This window comes from Bombyx mandarina, chromosome 02 (genome assembly GCF_030267445.1).
Source record: "Bombyx mandarina strain Sakado chromosome 02, ASM3026744v2".
Taxonomy (NCBI): Eukaryota; Metazoa; Arthropoda; class Insecta; order Lepidoptera; family Bombycidae; genus Bombyx; species Bombyx mandarina.
The window spans coordinates 5,107,691-5,131,373 of record NC_143209.1 but is presented as its reverse complement, the minus strand read 5'-3'; the positions used below and the strand labels follow the sequence as shown (position 1 = coordinate 5,131,373).

The following is a 23,683-nucleotide window of genomic DNA, read 5'->3' as shown; positions in this document are numbered from 1 at the left end:
TTACAATTCCAATTAATTATAGTCGAATTTCGACAACTGCGGGACCTCTAGTCTTATTAAAGATCTGAAATAGAGGCTGCTCCTATCAGTCTTCCTGTTTAAGGACACTTCGAGATAAAGAAACAATCAACCGACTTGTTTACATGTAATACAAAGCTTATCCATTATCTGTATTCAGTATTCATACGATAAAATATTATCGTCGACTACCTAATTAAATTACCGCGCGTATAAAAATGTAATATGCGAATTAGTTACGACATTAAGTCTTAGGTTGTTGGAAGTGTAATTACATCTAGTGCCGGAATTATTTTTTTAAATACAGAAATCACGCGTCCTTTGGCGCTGCCATGTTGAGTACGTATTAAAAGTTTTAAACGTTCAATAATTGATAAGCTACGCTAGTGCTTTCTATATAAACTAACCGAGAAGCTTTCACAAATTCCGCTTTCACGAGTCCGTATCGATAATCTTCTTAGTTAATTTTTTTTTTATATATTGCTTTTATGAGTGGACGTGGTCACGGCTCACCGTTAAGTAAGTGTTATGTGATTTCCGGAGCCCATAGACATCTAGAACGCAAATGCCGCCACCTATGAGTTCTAAGGTCTCAGTTTTACAGAACAACGGCTGCCCCACCCTTCAAAACCGAAACGCATTACTGCTTCACGGCTGAAATAGGCAGGGTGGTGGTATTTACCCGTGCGGACTCACAAGAGGTCTTACCACCAGTGATTACGCTAATTATAATTTGGCTTAAATTAAATTTGTTTAAATTATTAAACTTATCATCACGGACCAGACCACCAGAGTTTTTATTTTAAACTAGCTGACCCGGCAGACTTCTTTGGCCTCAATCGATAAAACAAAAAGGAATCCGTCCGACGGAGGACACATAAAAAAAAAAAAAAATTGTTATTTTTATTTAATTCCGAGCATTTTCATATTTATTTTCACCTTTTAAACCTTCCCTTGGACTTCCACGAATAATTCAAGACCAAAATTAGCCAAATCGGTCCAGCCGTTCTCGAGTTTTAGCGAGACTAACGAACAGCAATTCATTTTTATATATAGATATTTTATACCTCTTTATTCTTTACAATTAAATACTAATGAAAAAACATTAGGGGAAGTGTAGATACAGTGAAATATCTTGTTTTTATTAATGCGTTTCTCTTTTCAAGCAGTGAGTAATATAATCTATATATTAATACGTGAAGCAAAAACTTTGTATCCCTTTTTACGAAAATTGCGCGGACGGACAAGTATGAAATTTCCCACACTTATAGAGAACTAGCGGCCCGCCCCGGCTTCGCTTGGGAACTTATAACGCTCTTTACAAAGAATTTTAGGTTTTTTTTTTTCACATTGGGTTACATTATTGGAGTTTCAGTAAGGATCCCAAAATTTTTTGAAAATATAATAAATATAGCCTATGTCACCCAGGGATAACGTAGCTTTACAACAGTGAAAGAATTTTTTAAATCGGTTCGGTAGTTTCGGAGCCTATTCAAATGTGGATCTCCACGATGACCTGGAGCTCGACTCATTTAGTAAGTATCTACAGTCGGCATCGCTGCGCCATTTCGAGAAGGCGGCACGACATGAGAACCCTCTCATCGTAGCCGCTGGAAATTACATACCCGACCCAGTAGACCGAATGGTAAACCGTCGACGTCGCCCAAAGCACGTCATTACGGATCCTCCTGATCCATTAACGGTGCTTTTAGGCACCACAAGCACCGGTCACCGTCCTCGTCGAACCCGTCGCTTGCGACGAAGGGCTCGACGAGCGAACTAACCCATAGACACAGCCCACTGAGTTTCTCGCCGGATCTTCTCAGTGGGTCGCGTTTCCGATCCGGTGGTAGATTCTGCGAAGCACTGCTCTTGCTAGCGTCAGTGTTAGCAACACTCTGGTTGAGCCCCGCGAGCTCACCTACAAACGTTAGGGCGAAGCTGAAATAGCCTCTCAAGGCTATCAGCATAGGTAGGAAAAAAAAAAAAAAAGGAGCCTATTCAATACAAACAAACAAACAAATCTTTCCTCTTTATAATATTAGTATAGATGTAGAGAAGGAGTGCAGAATGCTAATATTTAATTTAATTTATAATAATACATTAAATCAAGAAAAAAACATAACACACACTGCCATGTATTTGACACACACACATATATATACTCTTTACTGTCAAACTTTTGTTATTGCATAAAGTCTGTGGTCAAATTGGGAATAGGTTATTATTGTTTATCTAATATATAAAATTCTCGTGTCACAATGTTCGTTCCCATACTCCTCCGAAGCCGCTTGACCGATTCTCATGAAATTTTTTATGCATATTCAGTAAGCCTGAGAATCGGCTACTATCTATTTTTCACCCCTAACATTTTTTTATTTATTTGGACATTTTTTTTTGTTATAATGAGGTATTATGTGGTTGAATGAGGTTTTGTTATTTTTATTATATATTCCCTAATCGTTCACAGCACTACATACCTCTTTCACTCATTTACCACATACTTACACACTTACAATAAGTTAGTTTTTTTTTCTACACTAGAAATTCCCTAGAAATCTTATTTAAGGCAAAACAATGTTTGCCGGGTCGGCTAGTAATAATATATAAATCTACAGTGGTTTTAGGGATGTTCCGTTATAACTACTGAACCGTGCATCCGATTGACTTGAAACTTGGTATCCATATAGAAAATACATGTACTTAATGGATAGGCTAATATTTATATGAGTGTTGGACTCCCTACACCAGTTGTGGGGACGTTAATGATGAGAATCTTTGTGGAGGTGAGAAATAATAATGTTAATTTTAAATGCCCAGCGAAGCGGACGGGTACAGCTAGTCATTAATATTGACTATAGTGTAGTCTTGGCGAAATCTATGATTTTAGAAGTATAATAGTCTTTGATAACAGAAGCGTAATAATGTTCGAACTTATAATTTTCATTAATTAAAGTCGTCTTGTGAGTCCGCACGGGTAGGTACCACCGCCCCTCCTGTTTCTGCCGTGAAGCAGTAATGCGTTTCGGTTTGAAGGGTGGGGCAGCCGTTGTAACTATACTGAGACCTTAGAACTTACATCTCAAGGTGGGTGGCGCATTTACGTTGCAAATGTGTATAGGGCTCTAATAACCATTTAACATCAGGTGGACTGTGAGCTCGTCCACACGTCTAAGCTATAAAAACAGTCTGTCCATCTTGCGGGAAGCTTATGTCCGTTGTTCTATACGAAGTTGTCCAAATTTTCGTTCAGAGTTCTCATCGGCTCTACGGAATACTGTGCCGTTTCAACCAGCATTAATTACATCCTCAGAAATCATTTGTTCTTCCCCGAATCTCTTCTCCAATTCGATAATTCGGCAGTAAAACTATTCGCCTCTCTATTGCTTTACTAGGCTGCACTAAAAGTATCGGGAATGGCATATTTCCACTGTTCCTGTCATATTAAAATCTTTTTAATTGAAAACTCCTTGGTTTTAAAAATCGAATACCATTTATTTATTTAAAAAAAGATTCTCGGTCTTGTCACGAGGTTTTATCAAACTTGTTTAGTCGTTGAGAAAATGGAATTGACTCGAGAAAATTCAAGAGCGATGATTTATTATGACTTTCGAAGTGGTTTAACACAAAAACAGTGTGTTGACCGGATGATTTCTGCATTTGGTGATGAAGCCCCCTCCAAAACCACAATTTATCGCTGGTTTGCTGAGTTTCAACGTGGACGTGTCAAGCTCAGTGATGATCTCCGTCAAGGTCGTCCAAAAACTGCAGTCACCCAAGAAAACGTTGATGCTGTGCGTAAGCTGATTGAGGAAGATCGACATGTGCCATACTGCGAAATTCAGGCAACTTTAGACATTGGCATGAGTCAAATACAAATAATCTTGCATGACCAATTAGGTGTAAAAAAGTTGTTTTCCCGATGGATACCGCATTCGCTCTGTGAAGAACAAAAAGCGGCTCGCGTTACTTGGTGCGTCAGAACTCTCGAAAGATTCCACGCAGGATCCTCAAATGCTGTATACAACATTGTATCAGGTGACGAATCCTAGATATACGCGTACGAACCCGAAACAAAAAACCAGTCACGAGTTTGGGTGTTCGAAAATGAGTTAAAGTCAACAAAAATTGTTCGTTCACGGAGTGTTGCAAAAAAAATGGTGGCCACGTTTGTCTCCAAAACCGGCCATGTTACGACTATTGATCTTGAGGGACAAAGAACGGTTAATGCAGAATGGTATGCTAGCATTTGTTTGTCACAGGTCGTTTCTGAACTCCGTAAAGAGAACTGCAACCGCCGCATCATCCTCCATCACGACAATGCGAGTTCTCACACCGCGCACAGAACAAAAGAGTTTTTAGAGCAAGAAAACATAGACTTATTAGACCATCCGCCGTACAGCCCTGCCCTAAGCCCTAATGATTTCTATACTTTCCCTAAAATAAAGAATAAATTGCGTGGACAGAGATTTTCATCACCTGAAGAAGCTGTGGACGCCAACAAAACGGCCATTTTGGAGACCCCAACTTCCGAATGGAATGGTTGCTTCAATGATTGGTTCCATCGTATGGAAAAATGTGTCAAATTTCGCGGAGAATACTTCGAAAAGCAATAAATACATTTTTAAATAGTAATGTTGTGTCACTTCGTTAATTCCCAAAATTTTCAGTGCCGCCCTCGTATAGGTGACTTTGACCCTTCCGATAAGACAAACAGTGAAATTGCGTATTTAATTTTGTCTACATACGAAAACGTCATTCACTAATAAGTAGCGACCGTAAATTGATACTCAAGTGAATCACCAAATGATAAGATGTTTTACACGTTTGTTAAAATCTCTTTTTTTTTGGAATTTCAATGATTCTTCTAGAAGATTATCGCGTTCGTCGGTTCGTGATTGAAACTCTCTAGAACGTTCTAAGGGTCCACAGCTTACTCCTGTTTTTTTATGTAGAGAAAACGACCTGCACTAATTAAAGTTCAATTAATATTAAATGATTGTACTTGAAAATACTTTGAAAGTTTTCTTTCAGTTTCGTTCTTTTCTAAAAAAATAATGCTAGACGAAAATAAAGCTAAACAAAAAGAATGCTTGTTTATAACCTGGCTATTGGAAATGCGGAGAAGCAATAACATCGTGTAATAAAAGTCAAAATTATAATTTACCTAATTACCAATTTATCTAATGGAATACATACGTACTTAACAAATGCTCACGATTGACTTTGACGGTGAACGAATAACATCGTGTTATAAAAATCAAACCCGCAAAATTATAATTTGCGTAATTACTGGAGTTAGGATCTCTTGTGAGTCCGCTCGGGTAGGTTCCACCCCCTGCCTATTTCTGCCGTGAAACAGTAATGCGTTTCGGTTTGAATGGCGGGGCAGCCGTTGTATTGTAAACACCGAGACAATCGAACACATATCTCAAGGTGGGTGGCGGCATTTACGTTGTAGATGTCTATGGGCTCCGATTACCACTTAGCATCAGGTGGGCCGTGAGCTCGTCCACCCATCTAAACTAGTAAAGTTTCAAATAGATTAGGCACGTTTGTAATCGATTTGAAAATCTGATCTAGGCTAATATCGTCTTCAAGAATATGCATTTGTTAATTAAAAGAAATCGTCAATAGCAGTGTCTTTTTCAACTAAAGATAATTGTTATCGACTTAAAATACTTTTTTAATACAGGTAGCTTCCTTTACGGTAATCTATGATAAACGAACGATTACGTATCTCGAATATTTTAATCCGAACCGCAATATCCATCAGCAAGAATACTGTGTTATCACGACTCTATTTGTACGAAGGTCGTATTGGTTTTTTTTTACATAATATTCTACGACAATTTCTTTTTAAATATAGCTCCCTTCTTGATTGTTATGGAGGAATAATTACGGTAGGCAGCGGCTTGGTTCTGCCCCTGGCATTACTGACGTCAATGAGCAATGGTACTTACCATCAGGCTGGCTGTATGTTGGTCACCTGCTTAAAAGGACAATAAAAAAAAGTGTGCATCTCGGGACGCGCGACACAAGTGATAACTTAAACTAAGTTGAACTATTTTAATATTGAAATTGTTTAACTTGAGAAAAGCTTAGCTTATATTTAGATTTTATGTATATCATTACGATAATGTAAAATAAATTTAAAAATATATATAAATAGTTAAGAGCTACATAAGTTCTCAGTACCGCTACGCAGTACCGTATGCGTGAGAGAAAGGGACGGAAGACGGACTGGCGACGTAACACGTTACGTAACGAAGCGTCTTTTTTTTATTTATTTATTTATTTATTACACCTGATACTGATTACGTTGTAGATATTGACTCTATCGTTTTTTTTTATTGCATAGTTGGTTGGACGAGCTCACAGCCCACCTGGTGTTAAGTGGTTACTGGAGGCCATAGACATCTACAACGTAAATGCCGCCGACCACCTTAAGATTCTAAGGTCTCAGTATACCTAGTTACAACGGCTGCCGCACCCTTCAAACCGAAACACATTACTGCTTCACGGCAGAAACAGGCAGGGCGGCGGTACCTACCCGTGCGGACTCACAATATGTTCTACCACCAGTAATTACGCAAGTTATAATTTTGCGAGTTTGATTTTTATTACACGATGTTATTCCTTCACCGTGGAAAGTCAATCGTGAACATTTGTTGAGTACGTATTTCATTAGAAAAATTGGTACCTACCTGCGAGATTCGAACACCGGTGCATCGTTTCAACACGAATGCACCGGACGTCTTATTCTTTAGGCCACGACGACTTCAAAATTATTATTTAAAAAATATTCAAAAATATTTCCGGTTTATAGGGTCCGGTGTACCAAATACTTGTGATACATATGTCTGCAGGTAAGCGGCGGCAAACACGGTTTAAGGTGGGTGGCGCAATTACGTTGTAGATGTCTATGGGCTCCAGTGACCACTTAACACCAGGCGGGCTGAGAGCTCGTCCACCCATCTAAGCAATAAAAAAAAAACAGCTTATCATTCCTAAAGACTCCGGCAGCCAATCATGACGGACGAATCGTGAGCTGCGTCCCATATATAAAAAAATAAAAGTGTATAGAGGAAGCCCATGGACATCACAGACCGAATGCCGCCTCTTACCTGAAGTACCTGACGTGAAGACGAAGCCTTTAAGTGCATCGGAACTGGTCCCTGAGCTCGATAAATTCACTCTTCAGATTCAAAAGTTGAATTATTCCGTTTCTCTTCTTCCAGAAAAATTCCTTGTCTTGACCGCCCTGGTGATTGTCCAGGGCCGGCCTCAAGATGAGCTAACCAGAAGGCACGAGCCCTCAGACCTTTGTCCTGAGAAAGGCCACAAACTTCTACCCCACGAATACGACTGCACGCTGTTTTACTACTGCGAATACGGCCTGAAATGGTCGACGCCTACAAGGTGTGCCCCGGGAACGGAATTCTCAGCTGCTTTGCAGGTATGCTATTAGTTAGTTTTTTTTATGATTGAATGATTACTGGTGGCCCGGAGGCCTTTCCAGTTTCACCAGGACAGGTGGGCGAGCAAAGGCTCGGCCAGGAGGGATCCTTTAAATATCTGCCATAGCTAGAAAGCTACCCGATATATCAATACAGAATAGCTATGTTTTGTCCTTAACTTTTTCTGTCTACGATTCGACTAGGTTACCGAATTCAAGCCACAGTTATCGTTACGATTTTTTGCGAAGCCATCATCAATACATCCCATTGTGATTATGATAGTCCAGTCAAACTTAGCATTTTACAATTTTATCGTCCCTAACACTATTAAGCGAAAGGGGGTGTGTCTGTACGTTGTAGATATTGACTCTATTCTATTGTTTTTTTTTATTACATAGTTGGTTGGACGAGCTCACAGCCCACCTGGTGTTAAGTGGTTACTGGAGGCCATAGACATCTACAACGTAAATGCCGCCGACCACCTTAAGATTCTAAGGTCTCAGTATACCTAGTTACAACGGCTGCCGCACCCTTCAAACCGAAACACATTACTGCTTCACGGCAGAAACAGGCAGGGCGGCGGTACCTACCCGTGCGGACTCACAATATGTTCTACCACCAGTAATTACGCAAGTTATAATTTTGCGAGTTTGATTTTTATTACACGATGTTATTCCTTCACCGTGGAAAGTCAATCGTGAACATTTGTTGAGTACGTATTTCATTAGAAAAATTGGTACCCGCCTGCGGGATTCGAACACCGGTGCATCGCTCAACACGAATGCACCGGACGTCTTATCCTTTACGCCACGACGACTTCATGTGTATATTTAAGTCTATTAAAGCCATTACGAAAATCTATCCGATTTAGATGAATTTACATTTATTCAAAAACCTATTGCACTTAATGTGTGCAGTTGCAAATGATGTAAGAGCGATATCATAACTTATCATTAAAAATTTTAATTATTCTATCGACCGTAAAATCTCTTAGTGTCAATTGTATCATATTCGATCTGCGAAAACACTAATTAATAACGGATGTTTTTATCAACATTAAACCACTTTGAACGGACAATAAAACGATACGATAAATCATTGATTCTTTATATAAGATTAAGCAGTTATCACGATTAGATTTTGCTGTAATGCATAAAGTGAATGAGCAATGAAATAAATAGAAAACTGAAAACATAGATGGAATTGTCATACAAATCTTAAATAGCACGTAATGCGAACAGATAGACAGTGCGTAATACAAACGTATAGACAGTGCGTAATCAAAAAAATATAGACGGTAGCTTTTTTTTATCATTAAATATGCTCAGGATTACAGCACAACAGTCTCTTTCAACTCGTTAGTTTATTACAATCTTTGTTTTTAAATCTTCATGTAATAACTTTCGTTTTTGACATTACTTTCCCCAATAGGTTTGTGTGCATCCGGCACAAGCTGACTGCAATCTGCCGGGTCGACCGACAGACAGTCCACCTGCGGAGGCTCCAACGCAGCTCCCTGTTAATCCAGGCGAAACCTTACCTAATGGCTGCCCAGCTGATTTCCACATCCACAAACTTTTGCCCCACGAGGAATGCAATAAATTTTACTACTGCGTTTTCGGGGACAAGGTGGAAAGGACGTGCGCCCCGGGGACTTACTTCAACTATAAAATTCAGGTATGCAAGAGATTTTATCCAAGTTTATTATGAAGGTCTAGTCGCGGCGTGCGATCTAAGCTGACAGCTTACGGCTGATGTAAGAGCATGACGCCAGCTGGGCGTGAAATCGAAGTCTCAACTGTATTGGCTCTTTCTCTCTTAAAACTGGAAAGAAGGCGACGTCACCGCGTTGACTTCTGACTAAAAGGTATCTCGTAGACTAACCTACCCAGAACGCCAACAAATAATCTGGTCAATTCTTCATAGATATTTCTTCTGGCCTCGTGGCTGTCGTCAAAACATTGTAAATATGAACAAGTGGTTTCTGGAGTGAGAAGTGAGAAAAAAATTCACAGAAATGACTAAATTTACAAAAAAAATCTTAAATCATAAACAATTTTTTTATTTTTTTTATTGCTTAGATGGGTGGACGAACTCACAGCCCACCTGGTCTAAGTGGTTACTGGAACCCATAGACATCTACAACGTAAATGCGCCACCCACCTTGAGATATAAGTTCTAAGGTCTCAAGTATAGTTACAACAGCTGCCCCACCCTTCAAACCGAAACGCATTATTGCTTCACGGCAGAAACAGGCAGGGTGGTGGTACCTACCCGCGCGGACTCACATAAGGTCCTACCACCAGTAAATTGTTGATCAATGTGTGCTATAATTAACGTTTTTAATAGTATGGTATTCTTCTTCTTCTTCTTCGTCGCTTCCTCGTTACTGAGGGTTGTGACCATGGTTTTTTATTTTTTTATTGCCTTTGTAGGCAGACGGGCATACGGCCCACCTGATGGTGAGTGGTTACCGTCGCCCATGGACTTCAGCAATGCCAGGGGCAGAGCCAAGCCGCTGCCTACCGAAATAGCGAAATACCGTATACATATCTTTAACATGTTTAGGTTTGCGATCACCCATGGAACGTTGATTGTGCTGGTGACGGCGGAAACGATGGTGGGGACGGTGGCGAAAGTGGAGAAGACGGAGGCGGCGGCGGAGGTGAAGGCGGGGGTGGAGGAGGAACTCTCCCCAACGGCTGTCCCGCAGACTTCGACATTCACCAACTGCTCCCTCACGAGTACGACTGTAACCGCTTCTACTACTGCGTCCACGGAGAGAAAGTAGAAAGTCGATGCTCCGGCGACCTGCACTTCAATCCCGTCCTCCAAGTGAGTTCACCTATGCTATGCTTCGTGTCCTATTAGATTAACTACCACAGATCGTCAATAGCGCGTCATCTTGAACTGCTTACTGGGCAGTCTAAAGTGTGTTACCCATTGAATATCTTGGAGAGAAAGGATGTCCAATCTAATATTCAAGTTAATCAATCAAGACATTTTAGCCTTTAAATTTCATATTTCTGTGGAAACGCAACTAGTCATCTCAAGCTGAAGAGACATTTATTATGAAATTCGATTGACAATATCGCCTCCTGTCACGAGGTAGGTGCTGGCAGTTGCGTTGCCATGTCTAACAGCACCTGTACACATTTAAAATCAAGTATTTTTCTTCAAGCCCTTATCCCTTGGTATGAGTGGTTACCGTAGCTTATCCCCTCCAGCGTGGTATCCCGGAATACCAGCGGCATCGCCCGGGCGGCCTGGTAGGGCCGCCGTACCGCGGAGACCGGCGTCGTTTGTCGTCGACTATCGCCTCGACGACCCGTCGGTCGGGCGTCCTAAGGGTGGCGCCGCGAGTCTGGTTGTAGTGTTGACCGCGGGAACCCCCTTACTCTGACCGGGTTCTTATCCCGGGCGGACATCGGACGAATATGGAAAAATATTACAAATACCTCGAGATAAATGTGCTATGATGACTGCAGTTATCTTCTAATTTTTGGGTATCCCTGAAGCGGTTTGTATATTAGTGGATTCCACAACTTAATTCTCTACCTAACCGCGGTTACTAAATATGTATATCTTATCCTGTACTGACTAGCAAGATACTACAGTCATTAGTGGCCAAGTGCCAAGTGGTCGGCCAGCCGTCAAAATTCGACCATAATTAATTTAAATTATAACTTTGAACATGATTATGATTCTATTGTCAAAGACTATACTTCTTTAATCACAGATTTCGCCAAGGCTACACTACAAATAATATTAAAGACAAACAATATTAATCTATTCTCAATTTGACCACAGACTTTAACAATACACAAAAGTGTATATTTGCGTGTGTGTGTCAAATACATGGTAGTGTGTATCATATTCTTTTATTGATGTAATGTATTTTATATACATAATTTAAAAAAAATTATCATTCTGCACTCCTTCTCTATATTCTCTATAAGTGTGGAAAATTTCAGACTCCTCCATCCGAGCAATTTTCGTAAAAAGGGGTCCAAATTTTGTTAATTGTCCACAATATTTTTTATCTGAATTTCACGCCACATTTGATTAAGACTTTGGCTCACGATCAAAGTGGACAACAGCGGTCGTAACGTTCTGCCCATGAGCTCTGTTGATTTAACGTAACAATATTACTGGTTCATAAGAGTTTGTGGTCTAGATTTTGACAACATGCCTGCCGCGGTACTCTCAACCCCACCTTAACTACTAGAAATGTATTTGTAACGAATACTAAGAGCTAAAGAAAGAAAAACCGATACTGTTATACGAAATATTACAAAAAAGCTACTTTTCACTTGCAGGTTTGTGATTGGCCATGGAATGCTGGCTGCGAGGGAGGTGACGGCGGCGGTGGCGATGGCGGTGAAGGTGGCGATGGAGGCGGCGGCGGAGGCGGTGGTGATGGGTGCGACTGCGAGGACAATGAAAATGGCGGAGGAGACTGTGGCGGAGATGGTGGAGGTGGAGGCGGCGGCGGAGGTGGAGGCGGAGGTGGAGGCGGAGGTGGGGGTGGAGGTGGTGGTGGAGGAGGAACTCTCCCCAACGGCTGTCCCGCAGACTTCGACATTCACCAACTGCTCCCTCACGAGTACGACTGTAACCGCTTCTACTACTGCGTCCACGGAGAGAAAGTAGAACGCCGATGCTCCGGCGACCTGCACTTCAATCCCGTCCTCCAAGTGAGTATACGTTATACCCTAAATTTTGTTCTTATTATAATAGACTAGCTGTACCCGTCCCCTTCATTGGGCATTTAAAATTAACATTATTATTTCTCACCCCAACAAAGATTCTCATCATTAACGCGCCCGCAACTGGTGTAGGGAGTCCAACACTCATATAAATATTAGCCTATCCATTAAGTACATGTATTTTCTACATGGATACCAAGTTTCAAGTCAATCGGATGCACGGTTCAGTAGTTATAACGGAACATCCGTGAAAACCACTGTAGATTTATATAGTAGTACAGATTTAATACCAAAAAACTCCATGAGAGCGCTATTCGCATCTTTTTATTCGGTAGTATTATACAGCTGGTTACGACTAAGCGGGATCTCTCGGGATACCAGCAACACTGCCTGGTCGGTCGACGTCCAGAACCTTCGTTTCGCTTCAAAGGCTACGTCAGTCGAGGATTTTTGGGGTTTTGACTGCGATAATCCCTTACCCCGCCCGAGTTCTTATCTCGGGGGGATTGGACGCTTGGGCGAGAATGCAGTTATTAGTAGATAGGGTCCTAAATTCGTTCCCTCGGGTTTGCTGTCCACTCCCAATATCAGGGGACCATCAAGTCGCACATACCCTAACATGTCCCTAGGTGCTGGCATCTCGTAGGAGGTTCGGATCTCATTTCAAAAAAATGAAAAAAAAAGGCCCGAAAAATATGCCCAATAATCGATTGTCGATCTGAACTATCAATCCGCTATCGCACTTGCGTATAGCACGATGCCCTAACCAGGGTAGTAATGCTTGAGTCTCCCCTTAACTACCTTCATGGAGGTTTATTATAATGTGTTTCCTATTGAATGCCCTTCATTTAATTACAGCTTTGACTGTGTTTCAAAGTGGACTACAGCATCCTCACTATGTAATTTTTAAGATACGGTTAATAGAAACCAGTGCCCAGGAACAAAAAAAAAACTTATTGATTAAAATTCACTTTTTACTCCATGGATATCTGATTGAGCTCACGGCCATCTTGTTTCAAGTGGTAGATCTAGTGCTTATGGATGTTTCTTTGTGTTTGCAGGTCTGTGATTGGCCATGGAATGCCGGCTGCGAAGCAGGCGATGGCGGTGGTGGTGGTGGAGGTGGTGGCGGTGGAGGCGGAGGTGGAGGTGGTGGAGAAGGCGGCGGAGGTGGAGAAGGTAGTGGAGAAGGAGAAGGCGGAGAAGGCGGAGACGGTGGAGGTGGCGGAGGTGGAGAAGGTAGTGGAGAAGGAGAAGGCGGTGGAGGAGGAGAAGGTGAAGGCGGAGAAGGCGGAGGCGGAGGCGGAGACGGAGGCGGAGGCGGAGGCGGAGGTGGAGGCGGAGGCGGAGGCGGAGGCGGAGGCGGAGGTGGAGGCGGAGGTGGTGGTGGAGGCGGAGGTGGAGGTGGAGGCGGAGGTGGAGGCGGAGGCGGAGGTGGAGGCGGAGGCGGAGGTGGTGGAGAAGGTAGTGGAGAAGGAGAAGGCAGTGGAGGTGGAGAAGGAGGCGCAGGTGGAGGCGGAGGCGGAGGTGGAGGCGGAGGCGGAGGCGGAGGCGGAGGCGAAGGCGGAGGCGAAGGCGGAGGCGGAGGCGAAGGCGGAGGCGGAGGAGGAGGCGGAGGTGGAGGCGGAGGAGGTGGTGGAGGAGGTGGTGGAGGCGGAGGCGGAGGCGGAGGCGGAGGCGGAGGCGGAGGCGGAGGCGGAGGCGGAGGCGGAGGTGGAGGCGGAGGCGGAGGCGGAGGTGGAGGTGGGGGCGGAGGCGGAGGTGGAGGCGGAGGCGGAGGAGGTGGAGGAGGCGGAGGCGGAGGAGGTGGAGAAGGTAGTGGAGAAGGAGATGGCAGTGGAGGTGGAGAAGGAGAAGGAAGCGGAGGCGGGGGCGGAGGCGGAGGCGGAGGCGGAGACGGAGGAGGTGGAGGAGGTGGAGGCGAAGGAGGTGGAGGAGGCGGTGGCGGAGGAGGTGGAGAAGGTAGTGGAGAAGGAGATGGCAGTGGAGGTGGAGGTGGAGAAGGAGAAGGAGGTGGAAGCGGAGGCGGAGGCGGAGGAGGAGGAGGAGGTGGAGGAGGTGGTGGAGGAGGCGGAGGCGGAGGCGAAGGAGGTGGAGGAGGTGGAGGCGAAGGAGGTGGAGGAGGCGGTGGCGGAGGAGGTGGAGAAGGTAGTGGAGAAGGAGATGGCAGTGGAGGTGGAGGTGGAGGTGGAGAAGGAGAAGGAGAAGGTGGAGACGGTGGAGGTGGAGACGGGGGCGGAGGTGGAGGTGGAGGTGGAGGAGGAACTCTCCCCAACGGCTGTCCCGCAGACTTCAACATTCACCAACTGCTCCCTCACGAGTACGACTGTAACCGCTTCTACTACTGCGTCCACGGAGAGAAAGTAGAACGCCGATGCTCCGGCGACCTGCACTTCAATCCCGTCCTCCAAGTGAGTATACGTTATACCCTTTTTTTTGTTTTGTTTCGGTTAGAGTGCTGAACCTCCTACGAGGTCCCCACGCAAAAGGGGCGCGCGGGGTATGTGAGACTCAACGATCTGCATGGTGCTGTGAGCAGACCGCTGGCCCAAGAATTTTTGGGACCCACCCACTAAACGACTCCCCTGCACTCTTACACCCGACGTCCGATCCCCTCCGAGGTCAGAACCCGGATGAGGTAGGGGGGCTACCGCGGTCAACACTACAACCAGACGGCGCGGCTCACCCCAAGGATGCCCAGCCGACGGAGCCTTCGAGGCGAATCGAAGGCTCTGAAACGTCGGCCGTCTCGGTACGGCAGCCCGTCGGGCCGCCCAGACGGTGCCGCTGGTGTCCCGGAATACCCCGCTGGACCAGAACCAGCCTGCCGGGTCGGGACGCGATACACCGTCGACCGGTCGCTCTATTCACTCCACGGCAGCGCGCTAGAGTGCTGGTAGCGCGCCGCGCGGCCCGACCCCCTCAGGTCGCCCCTTGACCTTCACCGGGGGGGGGGGGCTTTCAGACCCTAAGTTTTAGTCTTTTTATAATAGGCTTAATACCAAAAACTCCATGAGAGCGCTATCCGAATCCTTTTACTCGGCAATATTATACAGCAAGTAAAGGAGTGAACCTAGAGGTGTGTAGCGTCCCGACTTAGCAGGTAGGTTCCGACCCCACTCCGCCAGGGCGCAGGATCTCCTCGTCCACACCATGGCGGAGTGGTCAATTGATGTCGCTGTCGCCGCGGAGCCGTACTTCGTCCCTACTGAGCAGGATTCCTGGATCGGGGACGTCGACGGCTCCGTGGCAATCATTATCAGACAGGCTGTGGCGTTACCCCCCCCCCTGGTGATAGTGGCCAGGGGATCCGGTTACGTCACGGCCAGGGTCGATGAAACTGTCGTGTTCGGGGTGTACTTCTCTCCGAACAGACATCTCGCCGAGTTAGAGGGGTTCTTGGGCGGGCTCGAGGTGTTGGTTCGCCGCCTCGAGATCTCGCCCACTGATTTACCAAATCACCACTGATACACCAAATGGGTAGCTTGGGGTTCCTACCGCTCGGTCTCGCGCGGCAGGATGCTCTCGGAGTGGGCGATCGCGGCCGATCTCTGTTTCTTGAACAGGGGTTTAGTTGCGACTTGCGTGCGATGGAACAGCGAATCTCACGTGGATGTGACTTTTGCATCTCCGTCCATCGCACGCCGCACCCGTGGCTGGCGCGTTCTTGAGGGGGCGGAGACGCTCTCGGACCATCGATGCGTCCGATTTGAGCTCTCTGCCTCCTCTTGCTCTGCGTCAGCTATGGTCACCCGTGGTGAGGAGGAGCTCCCGCGTAGTACACCTCGATCATTCCCCAGGCGGGCGCTGAAGCACCTGAATAAGGAGCTCCTGGTGGAGGCGGTTGCAGTGGCTGCGTGGGCACCCATGCCCGCGAGCCCTGTGGACGTGGAGTCGGAGGCTGACTGGTTCCTGACTGGACCGAGCGACTCCAGCCTCGGCAGCTGCGGGAAATTGTGTCTGTGCTGTTCCCGCAGGGAGAGTGGACTTTCCAGCCCCTTTCCATGGGCCCGCCACCATGTCACGGTCGTGGTGATGCCCCTGTCGACGTACCCCCTCCGAAGATTTTGGGGGCAGAGATCCGTGCGGCCGTGTCCAAGATGAGGAGGAAAGACGCGGCACCCAGCCCGGATGGTATTCACGGCCGGGTCTGGGATTTGGTCTTCGGTGCTCTGGGGGACCGGCTTGTGCGACTTTTTGAAACTTGCCTCGAGTCGGGACGGTTTCCGACCCAGTGGAAGACGGGCAGACTCGTCCTTTTGAGGAAGGAAGGGCGCCCGGCGGACTCACTCGTGGGCTACTGCCCCATCGTGGTGCTGGACGAGGCGGGAAAATTGTTGGAGCGAGTTGTCGCCGCCAGCAACGTCCGGCACCTGACTGGGACGGGTCCTGATCTATCGGCGGAGCAGTACGGCTTCAGAGAGAGCCGGACTGCAGCATCGTCACTATGTAACGGTTGAACGGAACCTGTGCATAGGAATGTTGAGTCTCTATATCGGGCCAGGATTAATAAGACACGTGTTCAGTTAAGTGACTAACGTATATTGGTATTACAACTATAAGGTGCTATCGACAGCCCGACAATCCTGAGACTGACGTAGCATCATTGCAATATAATTACCGCTAACACATACATATAATTGTTAGTTGTTATGGGGTCATTTGTGGTCCCTACAGGAACAAAAAATTTTTTCATTAGAATTCACTTTTTACTCCATGGATATCTGATTAAGCTCACGGCCATCTTGTTTTAAGTGGTAGATCTGGTGCTAATGCAAGTTGCTTTGTGTTTGCAGGTCTGTGATTGGCCATGGAATGCCGGCTGCGAAGCAGACGATGGCGGTGGTGGAGGTGGAGGTGGTGGCGGCGGAGGCGGAGGTGGTGGTGGTGGAGAAGGAGAAGGCGGAGACGGCGGAGGTGGAGGCGGTGGTGGAGGTGGAGAAGATGGAGGTGGTGGTGGAGGAGGAACTCTCCCCAACGGCTGTCCCGCAGACTTCGACATTCACCAACTGCTCCCTCACGAGTACGACTGTAACCGCTTCTACTACTGCGTCCACGGAGAGAAAGTAGAACGCCGATGCTCCGGCGACCTGCACTTTAACCCCGTCCTCCAAGTGAGTTCACCTATGCTATATTCTATTCGTATTCTATTAGGTTAATTACCACAGATTGTCAACAGAGCGTTGTCCACAGCCATTCAGAGTTTTCTGAACATTCACTACACAAAAACGGCAAACAATTTTAATATTAATACGTTCGTGACCTAATGGATTCTAAGAGCTAGCTAAGCTAGCGATGAAGAGTCGATTTTCCTCCGCCTAACAAGGCCTTTGGTGTAACAAAATGAAAACTGTGCGTAGCGATCAGTGATATATGCGTTATTGTGAACCCATGTGCGTAGTTTTTATTTTTTTGCTAAAATAGATAGGCGATGGATCGATGGACCATCTCACGGCCTACCTGGTATTAAATAGTCATCGGAACTCATAGAAATCGGACAATTAAATATCGTCACCCACCTTGAGACGAGAGTTCTAAGTCTTAGTTTTTACAATAAAACGGATGCCTCACCATTAGAGCCGAACCGCATTGCTGCTCGACGGGCAACAATTGATACATTGACCTCAAGTATCCGGGTCGGCAGCATTAATTACCTGAAGCTTATAGGTATCGGTACCGACTTAAGACTCCATGAGCCAGGCTAGGAATAATAGTTCATGGATATTAACAAAATTTTTTACTTTGTTTTGTAGTTGACGACATCTGAAATACCTGAAACTACTTTTCAGGTTTGTGATTGGCCATGGAACGCTGGCTGCGAATCAGATGGTGGAGGTGGAGGCGGAGGGGGCGAAGATGGTGGTGGTGGTGGAGGCGGAGGTGAAGGCGGTGAAGGAGGTGGAGGAGGCGGAAGTGGAGATGACGGTGGAGGCGGAGGTGGAGGCGGAGGTGGAGGTGGAGGTGTAGGAGGAACTCTCCCCAACGGCTGTCCCGCAGACTTCAACATTCACCAACTGCTCCCTCACGAGTACGACTGTAACCGCTTCTACTACTGCGTCCACGGAGAGAAAGTAGAACGCCGATGCTCTGGCGACCTGCACTTCAACCCCGTCCTCCAAGTGAGTACCTACTAACAAAAACTGTATTAGTTGTCGGTTTGTTGAGTGCATCAGTTTACTGCTTTTTAGAAGAACTCTCAGCGGCAGATTTCGTCTTACTCGCGCTCTTACAATTGCTCATGTCTACCCATTAGCATCAATGACCACTGATTATCCCGTGGGTTGTATCTTCGTCTTTGAGAGAAACGGGAACATTTTCAGTAAAAGTTTGAACTATTGAATCGAACTAGCAGAGTTTTTTTTTCGATTTACAGGTTTGTGATTGGCCATGGAATGCAGGCTGCGAAACAGGCGACGGCGGAGGTGGAGGTGGAGGAGAAGGTGGTGGAGGTGGAGAAGGAGAAGGCGGAGACGGTGGAGATGGAGGCGGAGGTGGAGGCGGAGGCGGAGGTGGAGGAGAAGGCGGAGGCGGAGGCGGCGGTGGAGGAGAAGGCGGAGGTGGCGGTGGAGGAGAAGGCGGTGGAGGTGGAGAAGGAGAAGGCGGAGACGGTGGAGATGGAGGCGGAGGTGGAGGCGGAGGCGGAGGCGGAGGCGGCGGTGGAGGCGGAGGTGGTGGTGGTGGAGAAGGCGGTGGAGGTGGAGAAGGAGAAGGCGGAGACGGTGGAGATGGAGGCGGAGGTGGAGACGGAGGCGGAGGTGGAGGTGGAGGAGAAGGCGGAGGCGGGGGCGGCGGTGGAGGAGAAGGCGGAGGCGGCGGTGGAGGAGAAGGCGGAGGAGAAGGCGGAGGCGGGGGTGGAGGTGAAGGCGGAGGCGGAGGTGGAGGAGAAGGCGGGGGCGGAGGCGGAGGCGAAGGCGGTGGAGAAGGTAGTGGAGAAGGAGAAGGCGGTGGAGGTGGAGAAGGAGACGGAGAAGGCGGTGGAGGTGGAGGCGGAGGCGGAGGCGGAGGCGGAGGCGGAGGCGGAGGTGGAGGCGGAGGCGGAGGCGGAGGTGGAGGCGGAGGCGGAGGCGGAGGCGGAGGCGGAGGTGGAGGCGGAGGTGGAGGTGGAGGCGGAGGCGGAGGGGGAGGTGGAGGCGGAGGCGGAGGCGGAGGCGGAGGCGGAGGCGGAGGCGGAGGCGGAGGCGGAGGCGGAGGCGGAGGCGGAGGCGGAGGAGGAGGTAACAACCCGTCTGACAAATGCAAAACAGAATGTAACATCCTCCCCTGGGCTCACGACACCGACTGCGATAAATTTTGGCGCTGTGAAGGCAAAGAAGCCGTCTTAGTCACTTGCTCAGAAGGCTTACACTTTAACCCCAAGAAAGGCAGCTGCGACTTCATCTGCTACGCCGGCTGCGTGAGGAAAACCGTCCAGGTCACGACTCGACCTAACGGCATCAGCATTTTCGTGCCCTTGGACAACGCCAGTCAGAGCGAACAAATGACCTTGATTACAAATTCAACTAAATAAGTGATTTATATAAGGATATTTATATTCAATTTTTTTATTTTTCCAATGGCCATTTCGTCTCATCTACAATTCTTTTATAACAAATAGCTCTCAAATATGACCCTCATGTCGTATAGGAAGCAAAATTGTTCTTTTATTAAAGTAATAATTTTTAATTAACTAATAATTTTATTGGTCTTTAAAAACACTTATTTGTAAATCGATACGAAAATAGCCTTCGGATAAAAATAAATAAATACGAACGCATTTCAATTCGTTTTTTATTTTATTTTAATTTAATAAAATAAATTATACACAAAACAATACCGACTTAATGTATTTATTTCTAGTCACTGGTTTTAAGGTAAATTCGGATATACATTGTAGAAGTCTTATAAATTGTATTAAAAAAATATAATATGTATAAGTGACTTTTGTTTTTTCAAATTAATAAAAACTAGAGGTCCCGCAGTAGTCGAAATTCGACTATAATTGATTGGAATTGTAAGTTTGTACACTATTATGATTGTATTTTATACTTCTATAATCACAAATTTCGGCAAGGCTACACTATAAAAAAATATTAACAAAGACAAACAATATTCTATTCTCAATTTGACAACAGACGTCAAGAACAAAAGTTTGACAATAAATAGTATGCATGCGTGTGTGCGTCAAAAATACATGGTATGTAGTGTGTGTAATGTTTTCTTTATTGATTTAATGCATCTTATAAGCATTATTTAAAAAAAATATTAGCATTGTGCACTTCTTCTCTATATTCTCTATAAGTGTGGGAAATTTCATACTCCTCAGTCCGCGCAATTTTCGTAAAAAGGGATACAAAGTTTTTGCTTCACGTATTAATATATAGATTCTAACGATGCCGAGCTTAAAACTTTCTAAGCACGTGTACATATGTACTCGTAAAACAAGACAGCCTAAAAACTCTATCATATATATAATCATATATGTTTAGGTATATATAATGTATTAATATTAATGTATTTATATATTCCTGGTAACAAGCTGTAGAAATGTTTTTTTATAATGTACTAGCTGACCCGGCAAACGTTGTCTTGCCATATATAAGATTTCTAGAGAATTTCTAGTATAGAAAAAAAATACTAACTTATTGGAAGTGTATAAGGATGTGGAATATGAGTGAAAAAGGCCTGGAGCGCTGTGAACGATGAGGGAATGTTGTTTAAAAATAACAAATCATCAAACATTAAAAAAAATATATATAAAGAAAATAAATAAATAAATTTGGTGTGAACACCCCTTATCACTTAAAGGTTAGAAAAATAGATAGTAGCCGATTCTCAGGCTTATTGAATATGCATAAAAAATTTCATGAGAATCGGTCAAGCGGTTTCGGAGGAGTATGGGAACGAACATTGTGACACGAGAATTTTATATATTAGATTATTTTAATCACATCAAAATAAAGTTTAGCCCAGTAAAACTATAGCACAACCCGAGTTGCTCTATAAAGAGAAACAACATTTAAAGCTATTGCTTCACCAGTTTTTATGGATTTTTATATTTCAATATTCAACAAATCTATATCTAATGTATAAATCTACAGTGGTTTTTACGGATGTTCCGTTATAACTACTGAACCGTGCATCCGATTGACTTGAAACTTGGTATCCGTGTAGAAAATACATGTACTCAATGGATAGGCTAATATTTATATGAGCGTTGGACTCCCTACACCAGTTGCGGGGGCGTTAATGATGAGAATCTTTGTGGGGGTGAGAAATAATAGTGTTAATTTTTAATTACCAGCAAAATGGACGGGTTCCTTCTTCTAATGTTTCAATATTCAAATTACCATTTATGTCACCTTTATAAAATATTAACCTCTTCTAAGACTAATGTCATAATTGATATATACCTATAGATTACATATATAATAAATATTGAATATTCCAAAACAAGGCGAACGAACCTGTGCGCCACACTGACGTTTTCCCGATGCGAGAATCCAACCCGCAACTGGTGGTGGGACCTCTACCGCGCGGTTAGGTACCACCACCCTGCCTATTTCTGCCGTGAAGCAGTAATGCGTTTCGGTTTGAAGGGTGGGGCAGCCGTTATAACTGTAGTTGAGATCTTAGGACTTATATCTCAATGTGTGTGGCGCATTTACGTTGTAGTTGTCTATGGGCTCCAGTAACCACTTAACACCAGGTGAGCTGTGAGCTCGTCCACCCATCTAAGCAATAAAAAAAACCAATCGGCGACTACAGACAGCGTTAGTGTTTGAGCACCAATTCTTGATGTTTCGACATAGACCATAGGTCATGTTCCTTAATTAGCACGCCGTTATTAGCTTGGACACACCCAACTGTGTATGCAAGTAGATAAGAATTTTTGAACCTCCTTACTACAGACTCAAGACGTCTGTGTGCTTAGCGCGAGTTTTTTAACGTTCTCGACATCGTTAAAGTTAACTCAAAGGACAATGCCCAAAAGTGGGCCAACTTCATGACAAAACTATTTGTGCTTGAAAAACTATGCCTTACTTTTTCATGTTGTTTAGTTTATGTATCAACATTTCTTTCACCCTGGCATTGTTTTAAAAATATAACTATGACAGACTAGGCTGCATAGGCTACGCTCTTTGCCTGCTTGTTGGCGAATTTAAAAACAACAACAACAATATCGTTGCCGGCTCCCGGATTTCATTTCATTTTATTATTATTATGAGGATATGATAATAATAAAATGTACGTAAGGGCTTATTTCTAGCAACATTAACCACAATTAACTTATTTAATACTGTAAATAATGATGAGAGCGATTATTGATTTCGAAGAAAACAATTAACAACTTAATTTTAGCTGCAGAAAAAAACAGATTTCCCTTAAACCTGGGTGAGAATATAAAAATCGTTTTCTGAATATGAAACGATATTTCTTTGTCTATCAAATTAAGTTAAAACCATCATCACCCGACAACTTTTTTTAGGGGCCCAAACGCCCATAGAAAATGGGCATTGTAATTTGTATGGAGTTGGAACGTTTGCCTACGTTTGCCGCTAGGGGCGCTGTTCCAACTGCATACGAGTTAACTTTAACGCTATCGAGAACGTTAAAATACTCACACGAACTCGCACACGCATCAGGGTGTGCCTATAATAACAATAACTCCGCATTACGTTCTAACTGGGGCTTAAAAAACAAACATAAAACTGTTGGCTGTTTAAAAATGTTTTTGAAGTGAAAACTTCTTTAGAATCGTTCTGATTTCAAACCGGATGCAACGGAAAAAACGACAGGTAAGAGACACAAATACAAAAATGTGTAGGATGAAGCCAGCAAAGAATGAGACAGACATATACATACTATTTAATACAGCGCCATCTGTGAGATTTTTTAATACTAACGTGTGTATGAAAGCTCTTGTAGTGAATTTTAATTTAGGATTATACGTGAAATTAAAATATCAATTCACAGAGGGCGCTACCTTACAATTATTTACTAATGACAAAATTTTACATATACTTAAGACGTTTAGGATAATTGTATTTTAATTTTGGAAGGTTTCGCTTCTACCACGTGTGAATTGCACACATTTTGTTTTTTTAAGTTACGAAATAACAAACATGATTTTAAACGCAATTCTCGTGTACTACTGACTATCGACAGCGTCATTGGCTTCGATCACCTGAAATTAAGAGAAAGCAAATTTATATTAGTGTGTTTTTATTTATGACAAGCGGCCCGCTCCGGCTCCGCTCGGGTCTTTAACAAAAATTTCAACGATATTTGACGTTGTTTTATTTGTTTTAAATAAAAGAACACTTATTGCGGCATAACTATAACAGTTAGACATATGCTGTGGCGACAATTTTTGTAAATAATAATGTGTTCTACAAAGTCGTAGTACATTATTTTATTCTATCATCAATAGTTTTGCGCAGGGCACGCGAAATAATATTTTAGGTAATTTTTTTACACCTTGGGTTACATTATTGGGGTTTTAGTAAGGATCCCTAA

At 44.5% G+C, this 23,683-nt stretch overlaps 2 protein-coding genes across 2 annotated transcripts in view; one reads left to right on the top strand and one right to left on the bottom strand.

Annotated features, from left to right (window-relative positions):
• Positions 1–223: 223 nt before the first annotated feature.
• Positions 224–19,867, top strand: LOC114251992 (uncharacterized). The gene is made up of 13 exons (XM_089732624.1): positions 224–357; positions 7,260–7,477; positions 8,910–9,155; positions 10,047–10,313; positions 11,798–12,175; positions 13,249–13,599; positions 13,949–14,395; positions 14,437–14,598; positions 16,984–17,301; positions 17,977–18,306; positions 18,561–18,750; positions 18,794–19,185; positions 19,368–19,867. Exons 1-13 carry the CDS (start codon positions 351–353, stop codon positions 19,692–19,694), a joined length of 3,633 nt encoding a protein of 1,210 aa, XP_089588750.1. The 5' UTR covers positions 224–350; the 3' UTR covers positions 19,695–19,867.
• An 83-nt stretch (positions 19,868–19,950) lies between these two features.
• The window catches only part of LOC114251996 (cysteine dioxygenase type 1), a 28,882-nt gene continuing 25,149 nt past the window's right edge, over positions 19,951–23,683 (bottom strand). Inside the window, exon 7 of the mRNA XM_028186458.2 lies at positions 19,951–23,351. Within this exon, the coding sequence (XP_028042259.2) occupies positions 23,316–23,351 (36 nt within the window). The 3' untranslated portion in view covers positions 19,951–23,315. The remainder of the gene's footprint in view (positions 23,352–23,683) is intronic.

Excerpts from the sequence above, each read along its gene's own strand:
- LOC114251992 (XM_089732624.1), top strand. Across the intron at positions 10,314-11,797 it reads ACTTCAATCCCGTCCTCCAA|GTTTGTGATTGGCCATGGAA; the intron begins GTGAGTTCACCT and ends TTTCACTTGCAG. Across the intron at positions 18,307-18,560 it reads ACTTCAACCCCGTCCTCCAA|GTTTGTGATTGGCCATGGAA; the intron begins GTGAGTACCTAC and ends TTCGATTTACAG.